Raw genomic sequence first — 20,369 nt, forward strand, 5'->3', positions numbered from 1 at the left:
TTCCTTTCTACATCGAGATGTTTTCACTTTTCCTCGAAGTGTTTTTCATGAACAGGAATAAAGACAAGTGAAAGTCACATGTCCGCTAGCTACTAACCTTGTGAAAGTCATGAGGCCTCAAAGGTTGCTGAAGGCAGTAGTCGTTCACTTCATCCATTCTCCGAACTACTTGTCCTCCACAGTGTCGCGGGATTTGCTGGAGACTATATTTTTACAAGAACTCATCTTGTATTCCGATATGGAAAAAAAATACGGTCTGTTCAAATTGAAAAAATATCAGTCTGTTCAAATAGAAAAATATTTTATTGACTTATTTACATATTTGTGCAGCATTTTGTCACAATTCAGTCCCTTCAAAAACTGTTGAAAGTGGTCTGATAAACCACTGTCCACTATATTGTGCATTGGGGGAAAAAAGGCAGTATCGTACAGTACATGAAATGAGCAAACTATAAAACCTCTTGTATTGGCAGAAAATCAATTGAAAGAACATAAAATGTGAGGTACTTTCATTGAGTCATTGATGAGAAAGAATTACAGGTCAAGTGGGGATCCACACAGATGTTCGAGGCAAATTTTTCCTTCTTACGATCAATGTCGGCAAAGGCCTAATTTTGTCGAATGGCTCTGAAACGTTATTCTATGAATGAATTATTCCTTCCTACAATGCTCAGGTTTAGCCAACATAAACGTTTGATTGACTGGTAAAAATTTATAATCGCAAATCCTTACATTTTAAAATCCAGCTATGATGTTAAAAATCTGTATGTGTGTACCTCGCTAATTTATACCAGTTATAGAATTTGACAATACTGTCCGCACCTGACATTTATTGCATCTGCGGAGTCTTGTGACTGGTGCCGGTCACCAGGGATCCCTCGTGCTTCCACCCCAGCCGTGGACTCTTCTCCCTCAGGGTACACTTTTCTGTCCGCTATTTTAAACTCCACTGATGCGAAAGATGAAAGGCTGCAATTTTTGTTGGCTAACGTTTTGGAGGTGTCAGTCACAGGCGACACCCTGAAGCCTCTTCCTTTCGCACAATTTGTGTCTTTGCTCCGACTTTGGTCGCTAGTGTCATCCGGGAATGGGTCTGAGTCGCTTCCGTGTGGCATGGTGAAGTAGCTGCACCTTGGGGGTTGAGGCTTGGCCAGTTCTTCTAGATCAGATGAGGATATAGCTCCAAGTAGTGTGTGCTGTCTTATTTTGTGAGTCTGGGACTCCTCACTGGAGTTCCCCATGTCTTCAGAGGTAGTGTCCAAATCCCTGTACATGCCCTCAGAGACTGGTGGTGAATTCCTTATCAAATGGTTTTCCTTGAGTAACCATCGACCTTGGTCAATCAAAATGCCGTTACCGGGTTCCGGGTTCTGTTCTGTCAGAGAGGATGGGTCATTGTCACCCTTTTTGCAGCAAGACAAAACCTTCCTTGATCCTTTTGTCAGGGAGTCACTTGAAGAGAAACTTCCACCTTCGGAATGACTTTTCAATATTTTGGAGGTAGCCGACTGCGGATTAGTTCTTTCAGTCAAGCCTTCTGGGAAGCTCTCCGAAGCATTTTCGTTGTTCTCTGAAGTGATGGCCTCAGAGTCTTGGCTTTGATATGGACCGCTTTCAAAACTTTCTGGTCTGTAGTCTGATAAGTCTGAGGTGATCGGGCTCTGGAGGCATTTCGAACCATATGTGCAATCTCTTTGGATCGCTGGGTGGAGGGTAGTCTTAATTTCTGTGATTTGAGCACGATCCGGTTCTATTCTAATGTTGCCGTGATCGTCGTACGTAAATATAAGCGAGGAAGACTGGAGTGCAGAGTTTACAAAGTCCAGGAGTTCTTGTGATATTTCCACCGGGTGGCTGAGGGTGTTGCTTCGATCCTGAGGGTGGATCCCTGCCTTGTTTTCACGAGCCTTGTTTTCCACAAAGCGCTCATCAGACAAATACTCGAGTGGTGATTCGGTGCCATGGTCCATGTTTAAATTTTCTTTCTCAACGGACTCATTCTGCGGGTTTGTACCTAAGGTCTCGTCAGGAACACTGGCTGTAAGGTCTTCTTCTCCAGACTCTTTCTCAGGACAGGTGTCCTCCTCATCCAGCTTCTCTATCTGTTCTGTTAGATTTTCTTGTTCCGCATCTGCAGTAGGTTCAGGTACAACTGCATCATCACCATAACCCTTTATGTTGTTGTCCTCACTTAAGACCTCTGTTCTTTCCCCTTCCATATTGTCCTCAATGTCATCCTTTTCCTGATCTTCATCCTCCACAGCCACATCTTTTTCGTTGACCACTTCTTCAACTCCCTCACTGGGGGCACTTAATGAACCCTTGACCTCTGGATTGGGTTCTTGAAACCTCAAGCCATTTTCACTCTTTGTTTCAGTTGGTGTCCCATTTGGCTCCTCCACCTTCTCTCCAGATTCTTCCTTCGGATAAGTGCCCTCCTCCTCCTCCTCAAGCTTCCCTGTCTGCTCATTTAGATTTACTTGTTTCATGTCCATAGCAGGTTCAGGTATGGCAAGAATACCTTCCTCATTGTTCATTTCACTCAAGATGTCTGTTCCTTCTGTTTGCATATTTTCCTCAATTTCATCTTGGTCCTTTTCATCTTCACTATCATCCCCCTTCTCGCCCACGTCTTCAATTTCTTCAATTCCTTCATCATGGGGACTTTCCGTATCCTCTACCTCTGTATTTGCTTTCAGGGAACATCCCAAGTCATCTTCACTCTCTGCTTCAACTCGGGGCCGATCAGGCATCTCTACTTGGTCTACAAATACTTTCTTTGGACTCGTTTCTCGAGTATCCTTCTCATTCTTCTCTCGCTTCTCTAGCAGTTCTATTTCATCTATTTTTTCCTCATCTGTAGTAGGTTCTGGTATGTCTACATCATTATCGTTACCCTTCTCATAACCATCAGTGTCCCTTCCTTCATCTTCCATATAATCTTCTTTGTTATAGTCCACTTTTTCACTCCCCTCATTAGGGAGACTTGCTTTACCTTCTACCTCTGTATTTTGTTCTTTCGAACACCCCAAGTCATCTTCACTTCCTGTTTCACTTGGTGTTCGAATTGGCTCTTCCACTTTTTCTTGAGATTCTTCTTCTGGAGTTGTTTCTCTTGTATCCTCCCTATCCATTTCCAGCACCTCTCTCTGTTCTATTATATCTACTTGTCCCTCATCTGTAGTAGGGTCGTGTACGTCTGCACCATTATTACCCTTCTTGTTTTTGTCTTCATTTAACACCTCCGTTCCTTCCTCCTCCATGTTTTTCTCAACATTATCATCATCTTTTCCCTCAGATGGGACGTTTGCTATTCCTTCCACCTCTGGGTTTGGTTCTAGGGACCATCCTAAGCTGTCTTCAATATCCACTTCATGCGGTGTATGACCAGCCACTTCGTCTAAAGATTCTTCCTCTGCACAAATGTCTCGACTCTCCTCCTCCAACTTCTTTGTCTGTTTGACTAGATCCCATTCCATAAGAGATTCAGGTATGTCTACATGATCATTTTCATTGCTGTCCTCATTTAGGACTTCTGTTCCTTCTGCTTCCATGTTTTCCTCAATGTTATCATCATCCTCCTTATCGTTGGCCACTGCTTTAAGGCCCTCATCAAGTTCGTTTGCTGTAACTTCTACCACTGGATTTGGTTTTTGGTAACATTCTAAGTTGTAATCACTTTCTGTTTCATCCTTTATTCCACCAACCATCTCCACTTGATCTACAGATTCTTCTGGATTAGTTTCTCGAGTGCTCTCCTCATTCTCTTCCAGCTTCTCTGACTGTTCTTCAAGACATACTTGTTGCTTTTCTGGAGTAAGTTCACACATGTCTGCATTACCCTCCTTGTTGTCAAAACTTAAGACCTCTGTTTCTTCCTTTTCCACATTTTCATCAGCGTCATCTTTGTCATTCTTTTCCTCTTCTATATTATCCTCCTCCCCTTCTTTGTCCACTTCTTCATCCACATTTTCCTCATTACTTTTACTCAAATCTGTCTCTGCTCCATCTTGTCTTGCTTCTTGGCGTTCATCTATCTTTTTATTACCTGCTTCTTCAACTACTTTGCTTTTTTCCTCACTTTCCTTGTTCTTTGTCCCTTCCTTGCCAAGTTCTTCTTCTTCCCCCTCTTCTTTCAACACTGCTTCCTCCTCCGTGTCCTCCTCACTTCCTTTCTGTTCCGTCTCCCCTTCATCCAAAGCTTCCTTTGACTCCTCCATGTGATCCTCTGCACCCTTTATATTTTCTTCTCGAACTTGGATTTTCCCTGTGTCTCCCAATGATACATTTGGTTCTTTACTTTCACAGCCTGTTTCCTTAGCATGTTCTTCTTCCATCCCTCCAGGCCATGATGAGAGATCATCCTTATCATTTGTGCTTTCATGAATGCAAACATTATCACAGAATTGTTTTAAGTCTGGGTCCTGCACAACCTGCTCCAAATCTGCTGATTCCAAGTAGTTTTTGTCAGGCTCTAGAACATCGCACTCTTCTGCAGGAGCCTGCTGAAGTGCTGAGGAAATCTCCCTCCTGAGGTCATATGGCATATTAAACTCCTTCATTAGCTGGTCAACAATTACACCCTGAACCCAAATTGATTCTTGGGTGTCTTGAAATTTCGGAATGAGTGATTGTGTCTCCAGATTTTCCCTCCAGGTTTGGAAATCCATCCAGCACTTCATGAACTGGGGAGACGCTCCACTGTGCAAATCAATCAGACTCGCCCGTTGCTCATCCTGGTCCTCGATGGCAGAAATGTTCTGCAGGAACTTCAAGAGTAGCATGGCTTCAGAGTCATTCATTGAATCTGTGCTGTCGCTCGTTAGACTATCTCTCAGAGCCATCACTGACAAAAATGACAGGACGCTTTTACAAGAAGAGCCAAATACCGAAGCCACATGGTATGAAAAATCAAGAGGACTACTCGATTGGTCAGATGTCATTTGTATTGACTGAATTGATGAACAAAGTTCCTGCAAGACCGGTTTCAGCTTTGCTTTGGGGCTTAAAATGTTGATTTGAGATGAAGGTGATTCATTGTTTGATTCAGATGAGTTTTTTGACCATACACAAGTTTGCTGGTGGGTGGGTTCAACCTTTGCCATCGAAACATTTATCGGTGTCTCTTCTTTGGCCGTGAGGGGGACTGAGAGACAAGAAGCTGTCACTCTCAAAGTATCAGAGGGTGTCTGACAGTAATCTTCTATTTCCTTTGTTTCAGTCTTTTCCTCAGTTTCTGACTCATCACCAATCTGAAATAAAACCTTTGTTGGTGGTTCTGGTCCATCTGAGGTGACCATGTACACGACGGGGTGTGGAATGACCTCCTCCAACCAGTTCTCAACATACTGTTGGATTTCAGCGGGGGATCGGTTGAGGGAAATCTTTGAAAGACTTTGTTGAGCCAACTCTGTGGATGACAGCTTGTTGTCAGTCATGGTTATGGACTTGCTGCTTGTCTTTTTTCTTGAATATCGTTGGAGTTTTAAAAGATCGGACACATTCTTCTTCATGGGAGGCCTGACAGATGGTGTATTTACATTGTGGTTATATTTAGAAGCTGATTTATTCCTATTTTTTTCCCTGACTGAAGTTCTAACTAATGTTTCTGATTCTCTTCCATGTCTCACTGAAGTGTTCGTGTGCATTTTTTCACCCAGCCTTCGGTTTGTACTTTCTGTCGAACTGAGGCTTTTTTTTCCAGCATGAACATCATTATTGTGTTTGTCTGCTGGTGATTGTTTATACTTTTTATCCATTAACCTTGACTGGGAGATCTTTTTTGTCTCTATCTTTTTCTGGAGTGGAGTTGGAGAGTTTTTCTCTATTTTGGTGACATTCTTAGGCACTGAAGGTGGTCTGTTTGCCACCTCGAGTGCTAGAGACATTGGCTCTGACGACAAAGACAACATCTCCTCTTTCTGTCTTTGGAGTGAATCAGCAGTAGGCTGCTGCAAACTAAAATCAATGTCATTGCTGGATGAACAAGGCCCTGAGGCTGTGGATTGGTGGCTTTGTGGCCCCGGAGGGGAACGATGCAAAGATGTATCATCTGCGCCCTCATTTGCAAGGCAATTGTTGGAGCTGCCCTGTCTCTCATAAATCCGCATCACAGTCTCCCGAACCTCCGTCCCATCATTTTCTATCTTGAGGACCTCGGCTACTCCTGAGGATTTCAGGAGGGAAGTGGTATTGCCTTTCAGAATAGTTTTCCGAGGCTTTGGGACGGGTTGGCTGCTGCTGCTGCTGTGTCTGACCCTGCAATATCCCTCCATTGTGTCTCCTTCAGTAGTCCTCTCCAAATATGAATAGTGGCCAAGGGTGCTCCCTTGGACCCCAGATTCTGTCAGCATCTTCACAGTCTCAAAAGACGCCTCCTTCATGACACGATGAGAGCCTGGAGTTGAGGCGCATCTGAACCTTTTTCTTGCTTCTCCCACGTTGTTAAAGCAGACCTTTGCTTCACTTGCTGGAGGCTGGTTGGCCTTTTTTGCCTCATCTTCACATAAGTGAGAGGATCCTTTGGCAACGTAGATGTTTGAGTCAGGTGAGATGTTGCCTGACTCGGCGACTGAGGCACCAAGAGTCCTCCTAAGGCTGGAGCGGCTGACTGTGGTAGTCCAGTGGAGCATTTCCTCCTCTTTGATGGTAAGACGCACTTTCATCTCGACGGTCATGCTGCCGTCTTGGTTAACCCGGAAGGATTTCTCGATGTCGTCGTCCTGAGGTAAGAGGCCAGCGTTGCGCTGGCCGGCCGCTGTCGCGGATCGGCACGTCTCCATGCAAGTCGGGTGGAATTCAGGCGACCTAGTGTGACTGTTTGCACTTCCTTTCCGAGACTTGTTAATCTGGTTGATGATGTACTGCTCGGATGACGAAGAAAAATTCCTGGAGCATCTTCCACTGGAGGCTGATTTGTGGTTGTCTTAATGGACAGAAAGATGGGAAAGATCATTTTTACTCAGGTGGTATGGTCATTGTACTTTGTCTTCAGTTATATGACATTTTAAGGAAGATGGTTACTGAGGGCTCTAATTTAAAAGAGACGTACGTCATGATGTAAAATTGGCTTTTTGATTACTTGTATACTCTCTGGAGTGCCTGCCCACCTATCGGGTGTGAAAGTCCTAATGTTTAGTTTTCTTCCTATTTTGGTTAGCGAACTGCTATGCATCTCTGAACCACAGTTATGCAACAGTGGACATGACGGCCCGTCGACAAAAACTTTTCAACAGATGATGACCCCCCGACACACACACACACACACACAGAGTCATCATCAATTATTTTTCTGTAAGTGACATCTTCATTACAAATGAAGGCTTTGATTAGTTGATAATGAGATTAGCATGTGGCTTTAAACAAGATACGCAGTAATACTTGGCTGTGAGGACTGTCAGTCAGCTGTTTTATTTTTGGTTTTGTTTTTTTTTAATGACCAAGCTGACCAACTTCAACACTTACGAGCTTGATGCTGCAGCATGGACGGATGTCCTGTTTCCATGAACATTGCCTGGACCGTCTGGTTTGTCCTTTGGAAACTGTTGTTGCTGAGCCTAAAAGGCTCATTGCCCGCTGCCACTAGGAATCCCGAGCACATGTTGAGCCAACTCTGTGGATGACAGCTTGTTGTCAGTCATGGTTATGGACTTGCTGCTTGTCTTTTTTCTTGAATATCGTTGGAGTTTTAAAAGATCGGACACATTCTTCTTCATGGGAGGCCTGACAGATGGTGTATTTACATTGTGGTTATATTTAGAAGCTGATTTATTCCTATTTTTTTCCCTGACTGAAGTTCTAACTAATGTTTCTGATTCTCTTCCATGTCTCACTGAAGTGTTCGTGTGCATTTTTTCACCCAGCCTTCGGTTTGTACTTTCTGTCGAACTGAGGCTTTTTTTTCCAGCATGAACATCATTATTGTGTTTGTCTGCTGGTGATTGTTTATACTTTTTATCCATTAACCTTGACTGGGAGATCTTTTTTGTCTCTATCTTTTTCTGGAGTGGAGTTGGAGAGTTTTTCTCTATTTTGGTGACATTCTTAGGCACTGAAGGTGGTCTGTTTGCCACCTCGAGTGCTAGAGACATTGGCTCTGACGACAAAGACAACATCTCCTCTTTCTGTCTTTGGAGTGAATCAGCAGTAGGCTGCTGCAAACTAAAATCAATGTCATTGCTGGATGAACAAGGCCCTGAGGCTGTGGATTGGTGGCTTTGTGGCCCCGGAGGGGAACGATGCAAAGATGTATCATCTGCGCCCTCATTTGCAAGGCAATTGTTGGAGCTGCCCTGTCTCTCATAAATCCGCATCACAGTCTCCCGAACCTCCGTCCCATCATTTTCTATCTTGAGGACCTCGGCTACTCCTGAGGATTTCAGGAGGGAAGTGGTATTGCCTTTCAGAATAGTTTTCCGAGGCTTTGGGACGGGTTGGCTGCTGCTGCTGCTGTGTCTGACCCTGCAATATCCCTCCATTGTGTCTCCTTCAGTAGTCCTCTCCAAATATGAATAGTGGCCAAGGGTGCTCCCTTGGACCCCAGATTCTGTCAGCATCTTCACAGTCTCAAAAGACGCCTCCTTCATGACACGATGAGAGCCTGGAGTTGAGGCGCATCTGAACCTTTTTCTTGCTTCTCCCACGTTGTTAAAGCAGACCTTTGCTTCACTTGCTGGAGGCTGGTTGGCCTTTTTTGCCTCATCTTCACATAAGTGAGAGGATCCTTTGGCAACGTAGATGTTTGAGTCAGGTGAGATGTTGCCTGACTCGGCGACTGAGGCACCAAGAGTCCTCCTCCTAAGGCTGGAGCGGCTGACTGTGGTAGTCCAGTGGAGCATTTCCTCCTCTTTGATGGTAAGACGCACTTTCATCTCGACGGTCATGCTGCCGTCTTGGTTAACCCGGAAGGATTTCTCGATGTCGTCGTCCTGAGGTAAGAGGCCAGCGTTGCGCTGGCCGGCCGCTGTCGCGGATCGGCACGTCTCCATGCAAGTCGGGTGGAATTCAGGCGACCTAGTGTGACTGTTTGCACTTCCTTTCCGAGACTTGTTAATCTGGTTGATGATGTACTGCTCGGATGACGAAGAAAAATTCCTGGAGCATCTTCCACTGGAGGCTGATTTGTGGTTGTCTTAATGGACAGAAAGATGGGAAAGATCATTTTTACTCAGGTGGTATGGTCATTGTACTTTGTCTTCAGTTATATGACATTTTAAGGAAGATGGTTACTGAGGGATCTAATTTAAAAGAGACGTACGTCATGATGTAAAATTGGCTTTTTGATTACTTGTATACTCTCTGGAGTGCCTGCCCACCTATCGGGTGTGAAAGTCCTAATGTTTAGTTTTCTTCCTATTTTGGTTAGCGAACTGCTATGCATCTCTGAACCACAGTTATGCAACAGTGGACATGACGGCCCGTCGACAAAAACTTTTCAACAGATGATGACCCCCCGACACACACACACACACACACACACAGAGTCATCATCAATTATTTTTCTGTAAGTGACATCTTCATTACAAATGAAGGCTTTGATTAGTTGATAATGAGATTAGCATGTGGCTTTAAACAAGATACGCAGTAATACTTGGCTGTGAGGACTGTCAGTCAGCTGTTTTATTTTTGGTTTTGTTTTTTTTTAATGACCAAGCTTACCAACTTCAACACTTACGAGCTTGATGCTGCAGCATGGACGGATGTCCTGTTTCCATGAACATTGCCTGGACCGTCTGGTTTGTCCTTTGGAAACTGTTGTTGCTGAGCCTAAAAGGCTCATTGCCCGCTGCCACTAGGAATCCAGAGCACAAGATTAGACCAGCGAGACCTCCAATCTGCAAGACAAGGAGATATTTTACAACATGAGCACCAACAGCCTCTGTTGTGACAACTCAAGCAAGTCAGCAAAAGAATCATACTGACTATACTAAAATCAACAAGGGTTAGGGTTGGAGTCTTCTTCTGTTGAACCGTGTGCGTTCAATCACATCAAGAAGGTCAAATTAAGTTTAAAAAATTGGTGAGTTTTCAAGCTCAAAAAAACACCATTCATTTGTCAAATACATAAAAAAGCAAACAACGATTCCAAGAGGGACTTGTTTCGTTGTCGGGCCTTAATTACTCCCTTCAAACATCAACATCTAAATTAGTCAAGTACTCACTCTTCTTCCGTCAATAGAGTAGAGTTTGAGCACTGGAAATTGCAGAATCTGTGAGAGGTAGTCCAGCAACGCATCAAAGGTGGGTGCCGTCCTTTTCTGCAGCACAATTGTGCGTCTCACATCGGGATCCTTGTTCTTGATGACCACCAGCCTCTTTGGCGTCCTGACGACCACTCGCTCCGCAACCTTCACTGGCCTGCCGCCGCTATCGTCCGCTCTCCCGAGGGAACCAAACTGGCGCCTCCGCCGGCCCACACTGAAGGCTCTGGGCATGTTCCAGGGCACCTGCCGCCGGTTTACCTCCTCCAAGTTAACCGGCTTGACTCGCTTCTGGTCGGAGCACAGGTAGGATCCCCCATCCTGTAAATCGTCCAATCCCTTCACCAGGTGGGTTCCTCGGGGTGTGGTGATAGTCCGCACACCAAAGGGAAGAGGCACTTTTTTGGAAAGGGCATCCAGGAGGGCATCAAAGGTCTTAAAGGTGCGGGCATTGATAACCACACGGTGCCCGCCAAATGTATGATCGCCACTTTTGTAGAAGCATAAACGCTTTGGCACTGAGGGGTCGGACATCGGCTGAACCGATCGGGAGGGTTGCAAAGGCCCGCTGGCTGGAGAGCCTGCCTGGATGGGCTTCTCCTGGATGGGTGTGTTGCTCATGGTGAGTGGCTGTGGAGAAAACACAAAGTAAGGGATATTTAAAATTATATCTATAGGTAGATAGATAGATAGATAGATAGATAGATAGATAGATAGATAGATAGATAGATAGATAGATAGATAGATATACAGAGTAGATAGACCATTTGCGCTCACAATGCCACCTATGGACAATTTAGAGCATTCAATCAACCGACCAAGCATGTTTTTGGAATGTGGGAGGAAACCGGAGTACTCAGAGAAAACCCACGCAGGAAACTCTGCACTGTGAGGCGGACGTGCTAACCAGTTGACCACCGTGCCGCAATAGAAATAATTCTTCTGTGCTTCTATGGTCAATACATTTTAATTGAATCATTATTTAAGTACACTACCCTATATTTCGGCACATTGTTAATGGTCAAAGATGTTATAGTGTCTTCTATAAACCTCAGATTCACTTTTTAGGAATGAAACTTCTTACTTTTGCAGGTGGAACTTGGTGTGAAGAGCGAGAAGTACTGTTCTGTAGTGTTTTAAAGCCGACCCCATCTGACTTGGAAATGATAACCACCTCCGCTACCTTGACCAATTCAACAACCCTCAAAAGAAACAAACAAATAAAGACCAAATAAAAGGTAAGCGGTACAAAAGAGGCCTTCAGGTACTAAAGGACATCTACTGACATGACCTAAGGGTATAAATGCAAAGATCTTACCTTATTTCTCACATTTGAAAGTGTGTATATTAGTCCTTGTCGGAGCTTCAGAGAAAGCTTCTCAGCCGTGTCTACCTGTACGTGTGTGTGTGTGTGTGTGTGTGTGTGTGTGTGTGTGTGTGTGTGTGTGTGTGTGTGTGTGTGTGTGTGTGTGCGCGCGCGCGAAGGGTATTTTAAGACTGTCAGCACAGCGGCTAATTTGCTTAATCTTTGCTCAGCATCAGGTAACACAAAGCATAGAAACATGTCAAAAGAAATTGTCTGACATGTACTGTATACTTGTTTTGGCAGGGGTGGGATGGTTTAGTTACAAATTATGTAGCACGATAAAAATAAAGAAATCTCATCTTTGGACTCACTGGCCACAAAAACCTAGCGTAAAGTTAATACGGGCAATTTGCGATGTGAACATTATTCTCAGCTCAAACAATGCTATTCAGGAACCCACTCTCTTGACCAGGAGACAGCAGAGGTGACTTGAACAGTTACCATTGACAAATAGGCTGCATAATCAGATTGGAGATTTCTCAGGCCTAATAGGGATTAGCTGGAAGATTTTGCGCACTAGCTAGAGGTAGAAAAAAAAGTCAGAGCATGGGATAAAAGCAGCTGATGAATGGGTCACCGACATTTATAAGCAAAATCTAAGCATTTCTTTCATAGTTAATTGATACTATGGAACAGTGGTTCTGAAACAATGTCAAATGTTGTCTAAAGCGCTTTGTTACAGCTGCAACTGTTGTGAAAGCGCTGGATAAGTAATGATGCATTTTAGGTACTGTACTGTATTGTTGTAAAATATGTGGTGTCGCCATAGCTACACCGCTAAGCCATTACAGTATTTATAGAATATAAAGAGTGTTGTTTTCCATGATTTAGTTGATTTTAAAATATTACAAATAATCTACAACATTAATCAAACGCCTCAACTGTAATTATTACCCCCCCCCCACCCAAAAAAAAAAGAGTAAGTAACTATAACAAAACTGAGAAAAGCCGTTCGGACTCCGGTGTCGTTGGTTTGTTTATCCGTCTCGATTATCTGCCCCTTAGTCCATGGGGCATCGATTAGTCAGGTCTGCTACACAGCGGAGGCTCGGGGATCCGCCGCCTCGCCGCTCGAGCGCCGCTGCTTTCATCGGAGTGGCGTGCTCCCCATCCGGGATTGCCTTTTCCTTCTTTGTCTTTCCACTGCCCTCTCTCAGCGCGCTTCGTTTTCGGCTTCCCTGTCGCCATGGGCAAGCGGGAGGAGGAGGAGATCATTAGAATCGCCAAGAAAATGGACAAAATGGCGCAGAAGAAAAACGGGGTGAGCGGCGTTGCAATGCAATGTGATGTGAATGAATGCCAGCCAGGCTAAACGGACGCTGATGGAAACGGTTAGCTCGAAAGAAAAAAAAGTGGCTCTCTTTCAACAAAACGATCCTCTACGGTGACTTTTTCGCCACCGTTGGACCCTTTCGCTCAACGTTCAGCGTCCAACGATGGCTAAAAAGACGCCTCGGTAGGGGCGTACCTGTTATGTTTTAATGCTAAACTACAGGCTAGCTGTTAGCCGCTAGCAACAACAACGGCGCTCAAACCGTCACCGAACCCCCACAACGGGGTGCAATGTTGACAAATGGAGCTTCGTGGCATATCGACATGGGTGACTGCGTTTTTAATAGTTGTCTTGTGTTTTTTCCTCACAGTCTGGTGCTTTGGACCTGCTCAAGGAGCTACGCAGCGTCCCGATGACCCTGGAACTACTTCAGGTAGCCCAAAAAAGCGCACGGTGGTGCCTTGAGATTCGAGTGAGCCGACTTGCGAGTTTTTCAAAATAGGTGACATCCCCAGAAATCTCGCACTCAGCAGCAGTTTGGTAAATAGTGAACTAGACACCAAACAAAGACAATTACGCTGTGGTATTTGTTTACAACAATCACACGACATTGCCTGAAGAATGGCCTGCTATTTTATATGATTTCTGTAATCATATAAAAGATAATAATAATACTCCATTGAAGTGCCAACAATTAGAAGTGGTAATCACTGATTTAGACGTTTCCAAGTCTTAAATATTTGAACGCAAATGATGAACAACACGTGCTAACCAGTCATCCACCGTGCTGTCCTTAATTCTTTATATCCACATTTTTTGATTACCTTTTTTCTGGAATAATCAGACCAGCTCAAGTAATAATTTTGGGTTGTTTTTCGGGTGACCTGGAATAAAATAATGGAATTTGCACTGATTTCCATGGGGTGGGGAATATGATTTGAGATATGAGTCTTTTGAGTTGTGAGCATGATAACGAAACTCCTATCACAAAGCACCATTGTAAATTCAAACTATGGATCCTTAAAAAAAACTCATATATATCTATAAAATTTGTGGGTTTTCCATCACAGTCGACCAGAATTGGAATGTCTGTCAACGCCATCCGTAAGCAGAGTACAGATGAGGAGGTGACATCCCTTGCCAAGTCTTTGATTAAATCATGGAAGAAGCTTTTGGGTAAGTAAACATCCGTTTGTCAAACAACCTCCTTGTCCTGTGCTGTTTTTATGCTTTATGCTGCAGTGAAGTCACCGCGATGACCACCTTCCTATTAGCTATTTTACTACACTTTTGACTCAATGATACGTAGATGCTCCTGTTCAAACATATCTATATCGCAGACAACTCTTTGTCTGTAGTTGGGCTTAAATTAAGCAACTGGTGTACCCGTTAGCAGTGGAACGACTGTTAACTTCCACCACTGCCGATAGTGATCCGCACCTTTCTTTGCATCATCGTGAGAATTTACCTCATTGAATTCAATCTCTGGCTCTCTGATTTCTATTGGAATCTTTCATCACGCACCTGTTGTAAAGTTATTGTCCGTCTTGGTATTTGCAGATGAGCCTGCCAGTGGAGACAAATCCTCAGACGACAAGAGGAAAGATACGGCCCCTGTATCTCCCTCGCAGGGAAGTCCGGAGGCAAAGGAAGAAAGGTAACAAACTGCCCTCTCTTGAGTCCTGTTACCTGCTTGTTTTCTTTCCTGGCGCGTTCGTATTGACATTGTTGTGTTGCTTTACGTTAGCAGTTCCAGCAGTAACTCCAGCGGCAAGAGCGAGCATGCCGACGTCTCCAGCAATTCGTTAATCAACACCTTCCCTCGTGCTCCCGGCACCGCTGACTCCATACGGATCAAGTGCAGAGAAATGCTGTCCAACGCTCTCCAGGCCGGAGGTATCAAGATTAGTATTAGCTCCCATGACTATTTGTAGTCGCGGTGGTGTGTGTGTGTGTGTGTGTGTGTGTGTGTGTGTGTGTGTGTGTGTGTGTTGTAGTACTGACTCATTTGTGTTGTAAATAAAAAGCTGACCATAATGACCGGCACACCGCAGAGTTTGCTGGAGGAGGGGATTCCTCCCTCTTTAAAAAGTCGCAATATCAGCACCAGCTCCGTGCTATAGAATGTACCTATGTATAACTTTAAAGAAAGAACTTATTTTTGCTCCAGATGGCACCCCGGTCACTTGGAATAAACGCAAAACGGAAGCTCGTACGCCTCCGTATTTTCTGCTGGAAATACGCCACAAGCTGCCGTACAGAGAGTTCCATTAGTAGCTCTAACAGTGGTAGTCGTACCCGCATCGGTTGCAGTTGCAGTGGTACTCGTAGATGGAGATTCCTCTGTTGATTCCATTCACACCGTCACTTCTCCCTTCCTTTACAGACGACTACATCGCCATCGGTGCCGACTGCGATGAACTTGGGGCGCAGATTGAGGAATATATCCTTTGCCGTGAAATAAAGTGGCTTTTTAAAAAAAAAAAAAAAATGTAAAGCCAATCCAGAGCTGTGTTTTCTTGACCGCCACTCCTCACGCATATTCCAAGAGTTTAAGAACACGGACATGAAGTACAAGAATCGTGTGCGCAGCCGAATCTCCAACCTTAAGGACATGAAGAATCCCAACTTGAGGAGGACGGTTCTGTGCGGAAGCGTCACCCCCGAGCGCATGGCCAAGATGACCGCAGAGGTGCGTTCACCACCCAAATTGATCCGAATTGTTCTCAAATCAGTGTCGAATGTGTTTACCATATTTGTCGTACAGCGCCACTCATTTTAAACTCTTTTCAACATGGTTTATAGTCTGAGTGCAATTTTTCCTTGGTCATACTTTTTATTTTCTGGAAAGGGGGCCACAACCAATTAATGGCCTTTCCATTAATTTCATTGGGGACAGATGATTTCAGTGCTTTGATTTGCGAGCACGGTCACGGAACAAATTTGACTTCAAGGCACCGACCGTATGTATAAATGACACTGCTCAACACATTTTTGCTAATTGTTTTAATCGGATGCAGGCACACTTCTTGATTTTTTTTTTACGCTGATTCCGCATCTCCCCATGTGTATTTTCCAGCTCACATCGGAAAGGGCTGTTCGATGCATTCATGTTGTTCTTCCTCCTCCGCGCAGGAAATGGCCAGTGACGAGCTGAAAGAGATGAGGAAGAACTTGACCAAAGAGGCAGTCAGAGACCACCAGATGGCCACCACGGGGGGCACGCAGACGGATCTGTTCACCTGTGGCAAATGCAAAGGCAAATGCTGCACCTACACACAGGTACCTTAGCATCAGCACGATAGGTTTCGCTCCGCTTTCGCCGCTTCGACTCGTCGTTTGGTCACGGTTCAACTGCTCCCGTTTGCGTTTTCCGCAGGTTCAAACTCGCAGCGCTGATGAGCCCATGACCACGTTTGTCTTCTGCAATCAGTGCGGAAATAGATGGAAGGTATGTTGCTTTATTAGACACAAGGGATGCACAATATATATATATATATTTTTTAATCCCCGCTGTTAGCTATTAGCTTAGCCGTAGCATGGCATGGCCGCTCCACTTTTGCTTACATCGCATACGGCACCTGCCAGACTCGACAACAATCTACAGAGGTCCCGCTGGCCTCGCACAAGTTTCACATTTTGGGTTGTCAGCCCCCAATCATTTTCCAAACAAATAGGGGTGTGGGGGAATCACTCTTAATGCACCCCACAACACGGGATAGTCGTGAAGGGTAATTTGTCAAAAATATTTGATCATCGACCTTTTACTAACTTTGATCAGAAGATGGGAAAAATGCTCAAAGTAGGCCCAATATTTGGTCCGCAAGTACCCCACATAATAATTATTTCATGCCTATCTCTGAAGAAGTAAGTTTACATAGAAAAACACATTTAATGATTTGTGGGATATTTATGGATATTTTTGTTGTTATTATTCATTGGCATCATTTGCATTGCCAATGAATCCTTTATTTATTTATCATAAATTTTTTTAAATAATGCTAAAACTTATTTGTTGACACAAATGTGAATTTTTCTTGTTTTTTTTGGTGGCTTGTTTCATTTTGTGCGTGGAAATTTTCAGCTGCATTGACATGGACTTTTTCTATGTGTTTATCTTAGTTCTGTTGAGTGTGCAGGCATCTTCCTTTGGCGCTTGGCTGAGTAGCAAAATTACCGGACCAGATCATGTCAATGGGCCGCAAATTGGAGCGTTTAATATTTTTTTTTTTTTCTTTTCCTTTTTTTTATCATGTGGTGTACAGACGGTACACCAAACGCTGTGTAAAGAATGCCACTTGGCTTTGGAATGGACTAAACTCTTCTGTTCATAGTTTGAGCTAATTGTAAGCCCTACCCTCTCTGCCCCCCAGCACCGTCAAAATGCAATCTTTTACTATTGTGAATAGTCGTTTCCCCACTTATTAGATGTATGCAATCAAGCTTGACTCGCTCTTTTATCAGCAATTTTTTTTATATATGTAGATTTAACACCCTGGACAGTGTTGTTATGCTTTCCCTCCACAACAACACTGCATTGTTTATTTAATTTCCCAATAAAGTGTAATCCATTTGATTATAAAACAAACAACCTATGGTTGATGACAATTTTGATGAATTCAAGTGCATCACGTGAAACTGAATCCGGATTATATTGAGCAATTATGAATACAATTGTGCCTTAAGATACGAGTGACTTGATTTACAAGTTTTGTTTTATGAAATGTGAACCGTCATCCGGACAATTTTTGTTCTGAACAATGCAAAACAGCAACACAAAGGAGTGTATATGGATGTCGTTCAATTGTTTGGATGCTAGGTTAGATTTCATCTTTTTTTTGGGGGGGGCGGGGGGTTTAAAGAGATCACAAATGATCACTCTTAAAGTTCTGATCTCCACATTGAAGCAATGCCGTCCTTGTGTCATAAATACATGAGGGTGGAGAATTTATGCTGTTTTCTATTAATTAATTTTAAGGATACTCAGAATATAGCTCAGAATATTCTGAAAACCGAGTCGAGACAATTTTGCGTCGTCGAAGCACCACAACTCAATTTGGGCTGAGAAACATGCACTTAAATAAATCATGAGGTAAATTAACCATCAATTAATCCCTCAGTGTAGTTTATATATTTATTAACCGTACCCCAAGGCTCTCGTGCTGCTCAAAAGAGTCATGTCAGAGTGTGGCTGTAGCTTCTTGACCTTCTGTCCCACAAAACCAAGTTGAGTTGAGTACATCTTCCATGAGAAAGTCGATGCTGCCGAGACTGCGCAAACATGCCCCCTGCTGGCTCTGAGCAGTATCTAATCAGACACGAAGCAAAGGTTTTGAGGCAACGTCGTGGCATCATCGTAGCGGCAGGACTATTAACAGTTTGTAAACGTTGAACTGTTGCAGCTGAGGAGAGCGAACGTCAACGACGACGCAGTGAAACCACCAATAAATTACTTTTATTCGTTTTTAAAATATGGCATAGTCTGAATGTTCTCAACTCCTGGTTCTTTGTACGTGCTCAAAAGAGTCATGTCAGACGTGCATGTAACTCCTCTTCAAACAGCAAACTAGTTGAGACTAAATCAACAGTACCAGGCACTGCACTCACATTTGCTTCTAAATGTAAATAATCAATACTCAGAAAAACATAATCGTGAGACTGGTCAATTGATTTTTCACCAGAACAAGAACACATTTTACAAAAGAAACATCCGAGAGTGTTTTAAAATCATTGTGCTTTATTTTGTCTCAATCAAAATGCCCACAAGGTATCATGTTCTTGGAGAATAGCATAAAACCTGAAAACTAAAACCATACACTGTAAACGTTGACAATTGTTTTTTTTTTTTTAATTATTTAAAAATGTCATCTTCTTTTTCTCTCAGTAAACGCAGCGCAAAAATGAACACATTTCATATATCGTAAACAAGAAGAGAACTAGAATTCATAGGCGTTGCGCCAAAACCGCAATTTGGCGCGTTTGAGGTTGATCTGCACTCGGCAAAGACGTCGATCAGCCAGCCGGGTTCCCCCCTTTCTCCCCCTCCGACATCTTGTTTAGTAGTCGCCACAAAAAAAAAAAAATATCGGAAACACATCAAGATCGACCGATGCGTGGGAGGCATTGTTCCCCTCAGCTGGCTGTTGTGCTCGGGTCCAAAAAATAAAACAAAAGCACCTTTATAGCGAGAGTTTGCCCGTGAGAAAGATGTTGCCCAAACGGAATGTCAAGGCACTTCCCATACCGCCCAACCCACCCATACCCCCGCACGCGGAGCTCGTCCTTTCGAGCAACAAGGTCATGAAAGCAACAAAAGTCAAAAAGGGAACACACAAAAGCATCGGACACTTGGCAACTCCGATCGTAGCGACAAAAGGACGCTTGGCGCGAATGCCAACCCACGACTGGCTATCGTATCAAATCTGTCCGCTGACTTACGAAGTGGCGTGTTCACTGTACGACTGCCATCTGATTAGGTCAACAGTCGTTCAATGCAGTCTAAAATTGTTCACAAGCAGTTGGAAATATAATGAATCATTTGAGAAAAAGTACACTCTCAAAATTCCAGTGACAAAAACCATGTACATTTTGTGACTTTTTTCGAATGCGAAAAAACATTTTCTTTATATTTTCAAAAAAAAATTAATGTGGAGTTTTAAGAAACTAAAGTAATTTAGCATAAATTATCAGATTGTCACTCTCCTACAAAAATGCATCTCCACAAAAAAAAAAAAAAAAAGTGAAAAAACAGGTTCTTCCGATTTTGGCTAAAAAGAAACGTTAAGTGTTAACCGAAAACTTTGTTTAGATTTTATATCTACATTTTATTCTTGCTCTACAATAAAATGCATATCACCATAATTTGAGACTTCTAGCCTAATTGTCCAAAGAAGTTTACTCTTGCGGAGACGTGCAGTTGTGGAACTCAAGACTGTTGTGATTCGCAATCGGCATGTTGCACTTGAGCTTCTTTTATTAGTGTGACATGATCCCCAAACTTTGGACAGCTCTGTTTTACACACTCTTTCCTCCTGACTCACGCTTATTGCTCTGCAGAAATAGTTTGGAAAAATATTCACAGCGAAAACCCGCAACATAGTATAACATCCGCAATATAAAATTATAACGATGTGATATAAAGCCAAAAAGTGAAGTGTGGTGTGGCAAAGCCCGCCTTTATCCTTTTGTCTCGCAGTCCAAATTGGGATGCTAGTGTAGCATAGCGTCTGACTAGAAACGGTTGCTTTTGGAGGTGTATTTTGTAAATTACGACAAAGCTTGTTTCTCAACTTCATTGGAAGGTAATTAAAATTTTTTTTTAAAAACTCCTTCAATGTCAGATTAGTTGTACATTTAAAACTTTTGAGTTGCTCAAGAAATGTCATCATTTCCTTTTCGAGTTAGCATAACTTACACTGTCCTAAATAACAGTTATTTAGTGGTACGAGATAAAGCACTCTTTGATATTTCATCATAAATAAGGTGCCTAAAATCATTTTCAATATTTTACATTACTTTCTCAACCTAATCT

General features: G+C 43.3%; 2 protein-coding genes across 3 annotated transcripts; one reads left to right on the top strand and one right to left on the bottom strand.

Moving 5' to 3' along the window:
* Nucleotides 1-263: 263 nt before the first annotated feature.
* LOC109520473 (uncharacterized) lies at nt 264-10,820 on the bottom strand. The gene is made up of 4 exons (XM_019877708.1): nt 10,161-10,820; nt 9,674-9,833; nt 7,583-9,130; nt 264-6,925 (listed from the first exon to the last, which is right to left on the bottom strand). Exons 1-4 carry the CDS (start codon nt 10,818-10,820, stop codon nt 795-797), a joined length of 8,499 nt encoding a protein of 2,832 aa, XP_019733267.1. The 3' UTR covers nt 264-794.
* A 1,764-nt stretch (nt 10,821-12,584) lies between these two features.
* tcea1 (transcription elongation factor A (SII), 1) lies at nt 12,585-19,903 on the top strand. Of its 2 annotated transcripts, none has more exons than XM_019877866.1 (10): nt 12,585-12,826; nt 13,209-13,271; nt 13,909-14,014; nt 14,399-14,495; nt 14,589-14,734; nt 15,225-15,281; nt 15,376-15,530; nt 15,974-16,120; nt 16,218-16,289; nt 16,961-19,903. In XM_019877866.1, exons 1-10 carry the CDS (start codon nt 12,752-12,754, stop codon nt 16,967-16,969), a joined length of 927 nt encoding a protein of 308 aa, XP_019733425.1. In that variant the 5' UTR covers nt 12,585-12,751; the 3' UTR covers nt 16,970-19,903. The 2 variants fall into 2 exon arrangements, with proteins under 2 accessions (XP_019733425.1, XP_019733424.1); XM_019877865.1 differs by having other exon boundaries at nt 12,586-12,826; nt 14,586-14,734.
* The last annotated feature ends 466 nt before the right edge of the window (nt 19,904-20,369 follow it).

This window comes from Hippocampus comes, unplaced genomic scaffold (assembly GCF_001891065.2).
Source record: "Hippocampus comes isolate QL1 unplaced genomic scaffold, H_comes_QL1_v1.1 scaffold317, whole genome shotgun sequence".
Classification (NCBI taxonomy): Eukaryota; Metazoa; Chordata; class Actinopteri; order Syngnathiformes; family Syngnathidae; genus Hippocampus; species Hippocampus comes.

Coding starts and splice junctions, on each gene's coding strand:
- LOC109520473 (XM_019877708.1), bottom strand. CDS start 10,820: ATGAGCAACACACCCATCCAGGAGAAGCCCATCCAGGCAGGCTCTCCA. Junction 9,131..9,673: donor CATGCTGCAGCATCAAGCTC/GTAAGTGTTGAA, acceptor CTGTCCATTAAG/ACAACCACAAATCAGCCTCC. Junction 6,926..7,582: donor ACATGTGCTCGGGATTCCTA/GTGGCAGCGGGC, acceptor CTGTCCATTAAG/ACAACCACAAATCAGCCTCC.
- tcea1 (XM_019877865.1), top strand. CDS start 12,752: ATGGGCAAGCGGGAGGAGGAGGAGATCATTAGAATCGCCAAGAAAATG. Junction 15,531..15,973: donor TGGCCAAGATGACCGCAGAG/GTGCGTTCACCA, acceptor TCCTCCGCGCAG/GAAATGGCCAGTGACGAGCT. Junction 16,121..16,217: donor AATGCTGCACCTACACACAG/GTACCTTAGCAT, acceptor CGTTTTCCGCAG/GTTCAAACTCGCAGCGCTGA.